The sequence below is a fragment of the Eurytemora carolleeae genome, unplaced genomic scaffold (genome assembly GCF_000591075.1).
Source record: "Eurytemora carolleeae unplaced genomic scaffold, Eaff_2.0 scaffold404, whole genome shotgun sequence".
In the NCBI taxonomy this organism is placed as follows: domain Eukaryota; kingdom Metazoa; phylum Arthropoda; class Copepoda; order Calanoida; family Temoridae; genus Eurytemora; species Eurytemora carolleeae.
Genome location: NW_019396431.1, coordinates 92,004 through 106,426, shown reverse-complemented (window position 1 = coordinate 106,426; position 14,423 = coordinate 92,004). Strand labels below are relative to the sequence as shown.

Below are 14,423 nucleotides of genomic sequence, written 5' to 3'. Positions count from 1 at the left end.
AATGAAATAGATACCATTCGTCTGTTTTCTTGGATATCCGATCAAAACTCATGAACCGATTTGCCCCAAATTTTGATCAGGGAACTCGGCAGAAACACGGGAATATCAATAGTTGATTGGGTTTATTTTTACAGAAGAAATTCCAGACAGAGCAGGGTAAACCTAATTGCTATCAGTGTGAACCAGGAAACTCCGGAATAGGAAGACGACTTTAAGGCAAAATTTATGAATTAAAAATAAGAGTCCTAAAAGCACGAGACACAACAATTGTGCAGTGCGCACAGACCAATGTTACTTGATAAGTTGATTTTTAAGCTACTTCGAAGACTATTTGCTTTTTGATAATATAAATAATGGTATATTCAGCTGTTACACAGGCTGCATATGTGTATTATACAAGGCCCTCAAGTTGGTTGAGCTCTCTGGTTCCTAATTATTACTCAATCATCAGGGTTTGATGGCACAATAATTTGGCGTGTTTGATCCATAATCCAAGGATTGATCCGGGTAGATTTCCCCCCCCCAACTGCAAAAACTGATAAACTGAGCCATACTGATGAGTCCTAACAGGACGAAACACTGTGTTTATGGATATACTTCAAATACATATATATATATATTAAGATAAAGTGAATAAAAAGTGAAGGTTTGAAAATATTTTTATTCGATAGTATTTGCATTGATACAGTTTGCTGAACAGGGATGGACCTTAATATTTACACAACATTGATACTTATTCCAGAATATAGATTGTGCAGGGCAGTTTTTCACCTCCCAAACTCCAGTCTATAAAACAATTAGGGTTCCAATTTTAAATTATATTTTAATCATAAAGCAGAAGTACTTGGTTTTTAACCGAGGTTCGTGTCTCAATAGTTTAGTGATAAGTTAATAGGGACTGTAAGCCAAATATGGCCGATTTACAACCTTACCCTTTAAACCTTTATCTGATCCAAGGTACTAATGCAAGGAAAGTTAATTGCGGTCGCGAATACTCTGCGTACATATATTGAAATCAGTTCTCTCTGAGCGGAATTTGTAAACAAGAATAGATGCATCAGTGTTCGTTTTCTATCCGAGGAGGATAAAAGCATTTAATTTTGATAATTTTGAAAATTCACATAATAGCTGCCTATGACCAGAATATTTCATAGATTATTTTTGTGAAAATGGATTCCATGTCAGTCTGTGACATCCGTCTTGTGTTTACTTTTCCGCCCAAAGAAAGTACATTGCAGTACAAAAAATGCGTACACAGAGAAAGGTTAGAGTACACCTCTGAAAGAACTTTCCTTGCATTAGTACCTTGATCTGATCAATAATGTGGGAGATATTGTTGTTTTTCAATGTTTAAGGTGTTTTACTACTCTATGTTTTCCCGCAGTAGAAATGCGCAAGTTAGTAGGGAAACCACATTAGAAGATAATCAGTTTTAAACATTGAAATCTAATCCAGACAAAGCTAATACGGATACTGTTGTGAATTGGGCATTGCCATCTTTGCATGTAAGGTCTTACAGTCTTTTAATATCGTCATGGTTCCCAGTGGCATTTCTACATACAAAAATATTAGATCTCTTCTTTAAACAATTTACAGTCGAAACTTTTTGGTACTTCCCACACGGGGTCTGCTAATTTTTTCATCGTATGAATTAGGAATGGTCCGTTTTTAAAAACCGCAGATTTCTATTTATTCACTTGAATCTATATTGTCCAAATATATACTTCTTTTGTCTGTTGTATATACAGTGATACCAGAAACCTCTGGAAAAGGAAGGCCAATTTACAGCAATACTTAAGTGTATATGGTGTTGTTATAAAGCAAATAGTTTTACTAGACACTTATTAAACCACTTATCAAGTGAAATGTGTCTGTTTATACTGCACAATTTCTGTGTCCCATGCTCATTGCTCATTGGACTATTTAAAGTTATAAATTGAGTCTAAAAGTCGTCTTCCTATTTCAGAGTTTTATGGTTATCACTGTATTATATGTCTGTTGTTTTATATATTTCCTTTGAAATTTCTAACAATTCAAAATCAAAGATAATCTGTAAATCATCATTAAACTATATTGAGACAAAACCTTCATCATAAAATTCAAGTGTCTATGGAAAACTTAAAATTTTGAAAAATATTGTCTTTTAATTACCTCACTTAGCTCTTCGTAAACCCTCCAATTTAGAGATAGATATTGAAGTCGTCTGCTTCCTGGTTCGCATTCTAATATCAAGAAAAAAAATAGATTTTTTAAAATAAAAGACATCAAGTAGTTTATCAAAGAAAATAGATAAGTGTAGAGTAAAATTAAATCGAAAAAAGAGTAAAACCGCCATTTTGTTGTACTGTTTCCATACTGCAGGTGTACTTCACATATTTGTGCTATAAACTTTTGGGGCCTGGAACATCTTTTTAAAGAAAAAAATGTTCTTGAAAATTATTAATTTTTCTTTAAACATATTCTTTGTCAGCTCATCAGGCTGTCATGCATTCCCGAGTTCATTTCAGCATAAGCTCTACTTTATACATTCCCGGGTACATTTCAGCATAAACTCTACTTTACATTCCCGGGTACATTTCAGCATAAGCTCTACTTTATACATTCCCGAGTACATTTCAGCATAAACTCTACTTTACATTCCCGGGTACATTTCAGCATAAGCTCTACTTTAAACATTCCCGAGTTCATTTCAGCATAAGCATTATTTTACATTCCCGAGTACATTTCAGCATAAGCTCTACTTTACATTCCCGGGTACATTTCAGCATAAGCTCTACTTTATACATTCCCGAGTATATTTAAGCATAAACTCTACTTTACATTCCCGGGTACATTTCAGCATAAGCATTATTTTACATTCCTGAGTACATTTCAGCATAAGCTTTACTTCACATTCACGAGTACATACCTGCATAAATTTTATAAAAAGAAGAAACTGTAAAAGATATGCCCTGGGAGCATACCATTTTACTATGATGTATTGCGTATAATTTGTGAACATTTACAAAAATTGTACAATGTGAACAGTTTTTCAGACTCATGGGGCTGAACAATTTATACTGAGGGATATTATTATTTCCCTTCTATTCTAATCTCTGTTCTGTGTAGTTTATAGATTAGAAGCTAAAACTGAAATGTACAACCAAGTTTAAAAGCTTACGAACTAAGTCTGGAAATCCCGTATTCTACAAATAATAAAAATACTCTAAAAATATTCTTTACGCTTGACAATGCAAAAACAGCACTTTTTTTTCGGACTTCAGATTTTCTTTTAAATTAACTCAAAACATAAACAATTAATTTCTGCATCAAAGTTCCTATACTCCATCTATATATTAATTATATCAAATATCTTGTAAGTAAAGTGTGCAACTATTATAGCGCGGTTCTTTAGATAAATAAGGAAAAGTCCGTCATCCTTGACATCCTTGACATTTGGTAGAAAAAAATATATAGTATTCTTTCAACCAGAGATAGGCATCGTTTTTTGAAAAGGGTGTCGGTCAAAAAAAAAAGATGATCGAACGAATAAAAAAAATCGTTTTATAAAAACGAAAAACGATTTAAAAATCGTTTGAACAAACTTTACTGAATATGAAAGATTTGGAAAAAACTATGCTTTTTTTCACTGAACGAACGAGTTTTGAAACAAAATAAAAAATGACATTTTTTACTGAACAAGCTATTTTTTCGAACAGATTTAAAAAAAAATATCTTTTGTTACAGAATGAACGGTTTCATTAAACAACCAATTATACTGAACGAAAGATTTTACTGAATGATCATTCTGGGAGAAAAAGAACAAAATATGATGAAAAATTAACAATAATTTTGAAAATGAACGAAATCAATTTTTTGAACGAATGAAAAAAACGACCAAAATGAAACGAAAAAAGTCGAACGTGCCCATCTCTAGTTTCAAATGCATACTTGCAACACTCAGGCAGTCATCTTCCTTCTTTTCCTGGCATTTTGGACAAGCTTTACAATTCCTGAACAATTCATATCAAACAGTTTGGTTTTAATTCATTATTAGACTTAAAGGGAGTGACCGGCAATGTATGGAGTTTGAACTGAATATGTAGTATTGTGGACAAAGTTTTTAGGATTTATTTGAGACATATAAAACGTTTTTACGACGTGTATTTACTGAACTTGAGCGCAACGTCAATGGTAATAATCAGTTTTTTTTAATTATTAAATAACGACGACAAAAAATATGACGAAAATTGTACAGTAAACTAACAAGATTTTTATGAACAGGTTAAGTAAATAAAAATTAACGCTTATCATCAAAAATAAATAATTTTATTCAATTATTAGTTTCTATAATCTCTCATTATCTACAAAGATTTTCTGCAGATTTTCTGGAATTTTCATTGAAAAGACGACATTTGAAGAATTTGTAGAAATCTTCAAACAAATCAATAGAAAATAAAAAAATCAATATAATGAGGAAAATGAAATAATTGATTCTAACATTGATTTATTGACAAATTTCTTTTGAGAAATATGTTCCTAAATATTAAATTAGTTTACTATATAATTTTTACTTATTTCTTCATCATCGTTATGTAATAATTAAAAAAACGATTCTGAAGACATACCCACCCTATTTCATGATTTTGAACATCGACTTTGCACTCAAACTTAGTAATTATGCATGTGGAAACTTTTTCTAAGTCTCAAATGAATCCTAAAAATAAAAATGAATCCTAAACATAAATTCTACGATGCTGCATACTCAGTTCCATACATTTCAGGTCACTTTAACTAACCTTTTCCCTTTACAGGATAGCATATTTTCAAGAAATTTAATCATTTGAGAAATTGTTTTTTTTCTGTTGTCTTGTTCTTCATTAGAATTTGAGGTGACCATTTGTAAAACATCTGTAATTGTTGATGTAACTGTAGATTTTCCCACATCAGTTATGGGAATTGATGCAGTGGTTTCTCCTACCGGTGCACGTGTGGTGGTTAATTTAGATTTTCCTGGCTTAATATTTGAAATTTCAGTTGTTGTTGTGGTTGTACCATTCATTTCTTTAGGTGTGGTTAGATTTGATTTCTTTGGAGCAATATCAGATAGTTCAGTAGACGTTTCTGGCATTGTTGATGTGAAAACTTCAGCTGTTTGTTTAAAGTTAGAGCTTTCAAATCCAAGCGTAGTTAAATTTGATTTTCTCGGGCCCAACTCAGAAGTTTCAGTTGAGGTTGGTTCTTGCTGTATATTTGTTGTCTTTAAATCAAAATTCTCCAATCCACTGACTGAGTTTCTAGTCAAAATAATGTTGGTTTCTTTTGCAGTTGTTGTGAGACCATCATTTGCATAGTCAAATTCCTCCAATTCAGTGGTTGTTGGAACAAATTGTTCTAATGGTCTGAAACTGGTCTCAGAATTGTCTTCTTCTGCTTCAAAATTGTCTTGGTTATAAGTATCTTCAATTAAATCGTTATCATTAGAAATTGATTCATCTCTAAAGTTTGGGATCTTGTCATTGTCATTTTCCCCCTCTAAATTGTCTCCCTCTGTTTCACTTCTATCATCATATGCTTTTGCTGTTTCATCCTCATAACCATATTCTTCATTGTCATTTTCCCCCTCTAAATTGTCCCCTTCTGTTTCACTTCTATCATCATATGCTTTTACTGTTTTATCCTCATAACCATAAACTTCATTTGTATCAGAAGCCTCTTCTTCTTCATATACACTACTATCCTCATTTATTTCATAACTATTACTTGTTTCATAAATATCCCCTTTATCATTTGTTCCACCATCACCAATTGATTTATCAAGATCATATGTTTCATAAGCATCATCTCCATAAAACCCTTCTTCTTCATATTCATATCTTTTTTGTTTATAATCTTCTCCTAAGTTTTCTGTAGTTGTTTTGATATTACTCTTGTTAACATGGGTGTTAAAACTAAAGCTGTTAAAACCAATTAAAGGTATTTCAGAATTTCTTACTGAGTTCTGATTTTTATGTATCAGAGTTCTTTCTGTAGAACTTGAAGGTAATGTACTTTTTCGATTTGGCTTTCCTAAAACATCATCATCATACTCTGGTGTTGTCGTTTTAATCTCAGGTGCTTTTGAAGCATCGATAGCTCCTGAATATTCTTGTTCTTTTTTGGTTTCATAATTTTCATAATACTGCATCATGCTGTATGAGTTAGTCTTGTTTTGAAATGAATCTGGGGCATTATCATTATCTAACAATGCTTTTTCAATGTTTTTGTGGTTATAAAATTCAAAGCTTGAATTTTGATTTTCTCTAATGGAACCCCTTTTGGTTGGTTGAACCTCTTCTTTCTGGTCAGTTTCATTTTTTCCAGCTCTTTCGTCTATTTTGTTTGCTCTTGACTTATGACTTATTTCATTTTTATCATTTTCAGTTTTGACATTTTTTTCTGAAATCTTGTTTTTGTAATAACTTTCATCAATTCTTGATGCTTCTTCTTCTGCTTGTGATTCATCTTCATAGATTTTATCAAGATTTATCTGCGCTATGTCTCCAACTTCTTGATTATCTTCAGTAAAAACTTCCATCACTTCTTCAACAACTTCTTCATTCTCTGAAGGATAAAAATCTTCACTAATATCATCATCTTTGGTTGATTCTGAAATACCATCTGTCAAACTTTGAAGCTCTTCGTCTGTCAATGAATCGCTTTCAATTAAAGTTTCCTTGTTTAAGTTATTGTACTTCTCTGAATTATTTGTATTGTTTTGTTTTTTAACATTTTTTTTCTCAGTGTCATCTTGATCTTTTTCCTTCTCAAATTCAGCTTTATATGAATCTCCATAATAAGAAATTTCTTCAAATTTAATATCAGTGTTGTTATCACTTGTCTCCTTTAATTTTCTGTAGTCTGTTGTTGTTTCTTTGCTTAATTTATAATTCTCAGTGGTGTCCTTGTTAAGTTCAATATTATCATCCTTCATGGAATTTTTTCTCTCTCTCTGTAGTTCTAATTTTTTTATTGAACTTTCATTAATATCTAATGTGAAATATTCATCAGTACTCTCCTCACTACCATCTTCAGGAGGCTCATTACCAACCCCATTGGTGTCATCATCATTATCTTCATCAATGTCCTCACCACTATTTTCTATTGCCTCATTTTCAGAAGTTTGAAGTTCTTTCTGACTTTCAGGAATGTCGTCATTTTCTTCATTTTCTTCTGTTTTTGAAATGTTTCTACTTCTAAAAAGACTACTTATATTTACTTCTGTGTCTTCTTCTGCAATAGTATTATTGATAGTAGTACTTTCTTTTTTATCCTTTGATTTTGAATCAAGCAAACCCTCTGTTGTACTTACATCAGTACTTTCAGCAGTCGTAGTAATAGTGGTATTGTCTACAGTTAAACTTTCTTTTCCAACTTTTGATTCTGAATCAAGAAAACCCTCTGTTGTACTTACATTAGTACTTTCATCAGATGTAGTGTATACATCGTATATATCTTCATCACTCTCACTTACATCAGTTGTAAAAATGCTAGTACTGTCTTCAGTAACCCTTTTGTTCTTTGCTTTTGAATCTTTGCTTCTAAAAGCATCCTGTATATGTTCATCAGTATCACTTCCAACAGTTGGGTTAATACTGGTGTTGTCTTCAGTTGAACTTTCTTTTTTAACCTTTGATTCTGAATCAAGCAAATCCACTGTAGTACTTTCTTCAGTGTTCTCAGCAGTTGTAGTAATACTAGTGTTGTCTTTGGTTAAATTTTCTTTTTTAACTTTTGATTCTGAATCAAGCAAACCCTCTGTTGTACTTACATCAGTACTTTCATCGCTTGTAGTGATAGTGGTATTGTATTCAGTTAAACTTTCTTTTTCAACCTTTGATTTTGAATCAAGAAAACCCTCTGTTGTACTTACATCAGTAGTTTTATTGTTTTTAATAAAAGTGGTATTGTCTTCAGTTAAACTTTCTTTTTCAACCTTTGATTTTGAATCAAGAAAACCCTCTGTTGTACTTACATCAGTGCTTTCATCAGGTATAGTGTAAACGTCATATATATCTTCACTTACTATCACTTCACTATCACTTGCATCAGTTGTAAGAATACTAGTATTGTCTTCGGTAACACTTTTGTTCTTTGCTTCTGAATCAAGCAACCCCTTTGTTGAACTTTTGAAAGCATCATACATATGTGCATCACTATCACTTCTATCAGTTGGATTAATACTTGTATTGTCTTCAGTTGAACTTTCTTTTTCAACTTTTGATTCTGAATCAAGCAAACCCTCTGTAGTACTTCCTTCGGTGCTTTCAGCAGTTGTATTAATAGTGGTATTGTATTCAGTTAAACTTTCTTTTTTAACCTTTGATTCTGAATCAAGTAAACCCTCTGTTGTACTTACGTCAGTACTTTCATTGCTTGTAGTAATAGTGGTATTGTCTTTAGTTAAACTTTCTTTTTCAACCTTTGATTTTGAATCAAGCAAACCCTCTGTTGTACTGACATCATTGCTTTCAGCAGTTGTAGTAATTGCGGTATTGTTTTCAGTTGAACTTTCTTTTTCAACCTTGGATTCTGAATCAAGCAAACCCTCTGTTGTACTTACATCAGTACTTTCATTGCTTGTAGTAAAAGTGGTATTGTCTTCAGTTAAACTTTCTTTTTCAACCTTTGATTTCGAATCAAGCAAAGCCTCTGTTGTACTTACATCATTGCTTTCAGCAGATGTAGTAATTGTGGTATTGTCTTCAGTTGAACTTTCTTTTTCAACCTTTAATTCTGAATCAAGTAAACCCTCTGTTGTACTTACATCAGTACTTTCATTGCTTGTAGTAATAGTGGTATTGTCTTCAGTTAAACTTTCTTTTTCAACCTTTGATTTCGAATCAAGGAAACCCTCTGTTGTTCTTACATCAGTACTTTCATCGCTTGTAGTATAAGTGGTATTGTCTTCAGTTAAACTTTCTTTTTCTACCTTTGAATCTAAATCAAACAAACCTGCTGTGGTACTTCCTTGAGTGCTTTCAGCAGTTGTAGTGATACTGGTTTTGTTTTTGGTTGAACTTTTGTTCTTTTCTTCTGAATCAGGCAACTTCGTTGTAGAACTTGTATAAGCATCAGATTTAAAGTTATCATTATCACTTAAATCAGTTGTAGCAATGCTGGTAGTGTCTTCAGTTGAACTTTCTTCCTTAGTACTTTTGTTCTTTGAATCTAGATCAAGCAAACCCTCTGTAGAACTTCTGTAAGTGTCATATATATCAGTGCTTACATCACTTGAAGTAATACTGGTATTGTCTTTAGCTGAACTTTCTTTTTCAACCTTTGAATTTGAATCAAACAAACCCTCTGAGGTTGTACTTACATCTGAACTTTCATTGCTTGTAGTAATACTGGTATTGTCTTTACTTGAATTTTCTTTTTCAACCTTTGATTCTGAATCAAGTAAACCCTCTGTAGTACTTACATCAGTACTTTCATCAGTTGTAGTAATACTGGTATTGTTGTCAGCTGAAATTTCTTTTTCAACCTCTGAATCTAAATCAAACATATTCTCTGTAGAATTTTCATTAATGTCATTTACATTTTCACTGATATCAGCTACATCTGTTGTAACAATGCTAGTTATGATTTCAGTTGCACTTTCATTCTTATCTTTTGATGCTGAATCCAATAAACTTTCAATATTTTCATACTGCTTATCTCTTTCGATTTCATCCTTGTTATTTTCTTTATTACTGTCAGCGTTATCATCAACATCTACATCCTCCTTGTTCTCATCATTACTTTCACTGTTTTTCTCAATTTCATTATTAACCATCGTAATATTTTCTTCGGTGCTGTCATCACTCACACCCTCAGTAGGTTTATTAGGAACCCCATTTATATCATCATCCTCATCATCAGTGTCATCATCATTTTCCTCCAATTCCTCATTTTTAGTAGTTACAACTTCATCTTTTTCCATTGCATCTGAATCTTCTACTGCTGATTGTTGGTATGATTGCAATATTGATGTTACTTTGTCTTTAACAAGCTCTGCCTTGTTTTCATTACCTGCCTTAAATGAATGAAAATATTCCATTAAACAATAGAAAAAAGTTAGCATTTCTCTTGTGAAAGTTTAATTATTTCAGAAGATCATCAACAAAAATATGGAACAATGTGGAAGAAAAGTAATTAGATAAGAGTAATGTTAAGTAAAATTAGATTACTTACTAAATTCAATAAAAAGTACCTTTTTAAGTTTTAATTGAATATTATCCCACATTTTCTGGAACAATTTAGGATCTTCAGCAGCGGCATCAACCCAGTTGTCATCATAGTAATCTTTTCCACTTTCAAGATATTCAGGATATTCTTCAACTAAATTTTTCAGATTTTTCTTGATTTCCTCCACATTATCCTTTGTCTTAAGTTCATTAGTTGGAATTTTTTTATCATCTTCAGGTTCTAATATGCTTAATAATAGATCACGCATCTCTGTTAGTTTCATTTGCTCAGGATCATCTTTGCTGTTATTGCCTTTTTCCATCTAAAAAAATCTCAATGTTTCAAAAGTTCTAATTCTTTAAATTTCAGATATTTTCTTAATTCTTTTTTGCGCTTCACAAAATTTTACCTGGGATAGATTTTTATTCAGGATGTTTAAAAGAAGTAAAGGGTTTTTCACTAATTCAACAATTTTGTCAGGGTCGAAAAAGTCCTTCAAGTGCTCAAAATTTTCCATAATAAACTTTGTTATGACTTTTTCCATTTCCGTAGAGTTCATACTTTTGGGGATATTCTCATCAACATTTGTATTGGTATATGTTTCTTGAAAGATTAACCATGATATATATTCTGAAAACTGCTTCATTTTCTCCGTTTTCAAGCCGCCTTCATCATTTTCAGTATTCTGAAGAAGTAAAAAAAATATTTATTGCCAAAATTTTTATTTTGGAAATTTATTACCTTTTTAATTTGTTTGTCCAGGATTTCCTTTAGCTGATATAATCGAGAGGCATTATTTACAGCTTGTGTTACCCATTCTTCTGTAAAAGATTCAAATCCTTTTCCAGGCAGAAGTTGTTTTAATTCCTCTAGGTATGATATAAACTCAGTTTTGGACTCATGAAGTGCAGTTTTAGTTTCAGAAGTTCTTTTCATAAGAATGTTTATATAATAAAGAACTTCTTCCAGAACATTATTCTTCTTTATGCTAACCATATCAGATGAGTCCTGAACCTAAAAACATGATCTTGTGGAATAGGTTTCTATTAAATTTTTCTAAATTGTATCAGAAAAATGGGTTGATTGATCTTTTATTTGAATTTTTTACCTTCTCCCTTTTCTCTTCTAATTGCATTTTTATTTTCAATAATTCTTTGGGGTCTTTGAACATTTCACTCGAAAGCTTAGCACTTGTATCGCCACCATGTTCTTTGATGAATTTAATAACTTTCAGACTTAATAAATTAAAAAGTTCTTGATCAATTGATGTAGATTTTTTCTCAGATTTTGCTTTGGATGATGCCATCATGAAATAATTAAGTATATCTGCATCATCTCCTGTTGTTTCCTTTTCAGGGTTTTCAATCTTTTTGATTGCGTATTGTAAAAGATAAATCATCTTCAGTAAAATATCTTTATTTCTAACATCCTTAGATGATCCTGATTCTTCAATCTAAAACAAATGTTCCATTGTTTTAATTTCAAAACAGGGATTTGAGGTTGAAGTCTCCTATTCTTCCCAATATGAGCTTTTAAAAACAATCCGTAACAGAGGGCAAATTAAAAGAATTTGAACCATGTCACTAAACTGACAACAACTGGTTCCCATTGAGCGCAGGCTCAAATCTTGAAACACTTATAAAACATTCAAACCGAGTCTAGACGCCGTTCAATGCTTTAAATTCAGCATCAGGAGTATTAAATGAGTTAGATTATAAAATGTGTAAACGACTTCTACTCTAGAAAACTCTTAAGCATTTACAGTCAATTTTTCTTTGTAATTGTAAAACGCAAAAATTTTGTGGATTTTCTTAAATTTTTTAAAAGTCGACATTTCATCCAGGCAAAATACTTCAATTTTCCCTGGGGTCAAGTGAGTTGCCATAAAAACAGAGAAGCAAAGTATAAATGGTAGTTCTTCCTATTACATCTCAGAAGCAAGTTCTGAACAGCTAGATTCAAGAGCAAAAAACCATTGCAGTTTACAATACATTTTTAGGGTGTAGGTAAAAGGTAAAAAATCAATTCTTCTTACAAAATATGAGAAAAGGACTACCTATTCTTTTATAATTCAATATAAGCTCACTCTGTGCAACATATTTAATGCTCTCTACGGATGTTTTATTGCATTAATCTAACTCATTTTCTTGTAAAAAAAAAACATTTAAAGAACTAGGGGATTAATTTAAGTAACCTGAGAAACATATGATTCCAATTTTGTCTGTAAATCAAGAATATTTTGCTTGTTTTTCATTAACTCTGCTCCCCAGCTCTCATTCACAGTTTCAATATCAAGAAAATTCTTAAAGGTTTCTGCCATCTTCGTTAATACTGTTTCCGGAGATAGGTTTCGAATTAATTCAACATCTGCTTTGCTCTCCACTGTGTAATAGTTGACAATATTTTCAATCAGAAGCAAATAGGTTTCTATCTGTTCTTTCTTCTCTTCATTTATGTCAGGCTAAAAGTATTATAAATTCCATAATGAAATGTTTCTGAAAAAATATTAATGGATTTATTTTCACCTTTGCTAATTCATTTTTTAATTCGATTTGAAGAAGAGATAATTTTGTCTTGTCCTCCTTAAAAAGAATTGAGTCATTGATTTAGACTATATAACAATTTCTAATCATTATACCTTTGCAACCTAAAGGTGTACACCTTTGATTTTTCAAACTTAGACTATTTGATGTAACAGAATTTATAGTTTGAAATGTAAAAGGACTTGCAAATAAACAAGGAGGAGAAAATTAATCAATCTTAATCAAAATCTTAAAACTTAAACTTGAACGCTTGATCAAGATATCGTAAGAAGGTCCTTTAGACTTATTTAATGCTTGATCCCTAACAAAGAGTTATTTGCGGAATATCATGAAATTCACAAGACAAAAGTTCTAACTTAGATATTTTTGGTAAAACAGATATATACATTTGATCAATTATTACCTCAGTAACCCGTTTCTTAAAGTTTTTTATCCAACTGGTTCTAATATCATCACCATACATCAGTAGGTTTTTATTTTCAGTGAGAAACTGATTCAGATTATTAATATTTTGAATAATAAATTCAGAATTTCTTCCTTCGCTAGTTGCATGTTTAACAACATCTTGCAGCTTTGTCAAGTTTTCTACAGGCTTAGAATTTCCACTTAGTTCTCTCTGAAAACATGCAGTAGTTAGAGATGGTCACGGTCAACATTTTTCATTTTGTTCTTTCACGTTTGTGAATGACACATTTCGCTTTTTTCAATCGTTCAATAAAATTGATTTCGTTCGTTTTCAAAATTGTCGTTCATTTTCATCTATTTTGTTTGTTTTCCCACTGAAAGATTGTTCAGTTTGTTTTGGTTTGTTCATTAAAAAAATTTTGTCTTTTAAAAAGTATGTTCCGAAAAATCGTTCTTAAAAACTTTGTTCTTTCAAAAAACAATAAAATTTATGTGAATTGTCTTTGTCTATGCATTTGACCGAACCTATCTGCCATCAGGACTATAATAGCAAGTCTAACCACCATGAAAATATGGCAATGCCAGATTCCCTATGGTACCCTTGAAAGCTTTGTCTAATTAAGTAGGAATTAGATATCTATGTTTACAATTTTGAAAACTGATAAGATTCAATTGTTGTATCTCTACTATTGTCTTACTGTGAAAAAAAAGTTGACCAACCTCAACTGCTAAAAGTTCATTTATTTCTGTCAAGTCTTCTTTGCTCACATCTCCACTTATTATCATTTCAGTAAATGCTTTAGAAACATATGTTAAGAGATGTGCATACTTTTCTACTGTATTTTTATCTGCCTCTGTAGAGTCCTAAAATAATTAGAAAATCAGATAACTCGTAATATATACCTTCAAATACAAGTACTCACCGTCATTAACCATTGAATAATATGTTTTAATATTTTGATTATGTTTTTACTGGTATACTTTTCTTCAAATTCTTTCAACTGTTCCTCTGATATGTTTAAAACATTTTTATGTTCTTTTAGATAAATTTTCAACTCTTCCCAGTTTTTATTTGAGTTAGAATTTCCATTTTGAGCTTCTAAAATATATTTAATTTTCAAATTTTATCTTTATTGAACAAGCAAAGCCTGTAACATTTTTTAATTGATTCCATGAAATTGGCTGGAAATGATTAGAAATTTAGAAATACCATTGGCAGCTTTTTCCTTTTCCGATTTATTTAGTATATTCTCCATGTAGTATTTATCTGAAAAATTATTCAAAATA

General features: G+C 31.3%; 1 protein-coding gene across 2 annotated transcripts; it reads right to left on the bottom strand.

Annotated features, from left to right (window-relative positions):
• Positions 1-641: 641 nt before the first annotated feature.
• LOC111703201 (protein PFC0760c) lies at positions 642-14,093 on the bottom strand. Of its 2 annotated transcripts, XM_023475082.1 has the most exons (14): positions 14,060-14,093; positions 13,857-14,000; positions 13,135-13,347; positions 12,714-12,770; positions 12,383-12,649; positions 11,297-11,641; positions 10,930-11,202; positions 10,598-10,873; positions 10,214-10,510; positions 7,978-10,036; positions 4,779-7,875; positions 3,931-3,992; positions 2,152-2,222; positions 642-786 (listed from the first exon to the last, which is right to left on the bottom strand). In XM_023475082.1, exons 1-14 carry the CDS (start codon positions 14,063-14,065, stop codon positions 661-663), a joined length of 7,293 nt encoding a protein of 2,430 aa, XP_023330850.1. In that variant the 5' UTR covers positions 14,066-14,093; the 3' UTR covers positions 642-660. The 2 variants fall into 2 exon arrangements, with proteins under 2 accessions (XP_023330850.1, XP_023330849.1); XM_023475081.1 differs by having other exon boundaries at positions 4,779-10,036.
• Positions 14,094-14,423: the final 330 nt, after the last annotated feature.

What these genes read in the sequence shown, in the direction of transcription:
- LOC111703201 (XM_023475081.1), bottom strand. An exon ending in TGGAATCATATGTTTCTCAG is followed by an intron (nt 11,642 to 12,382) that starts GTTACTTAAATT and finishes CATTTGTTTTAG; the next exon opens with ATTGAAGAATCAGGATCATC. An exon ending in TGGACAAACAAATTAAAAAG is followed by an intron (nt 10,874 to 10,929) that starts GTAATAAATTTC and finishes TTACTTCTTCAG; the next exon opens with AATACTGAAAATGATGAAGG.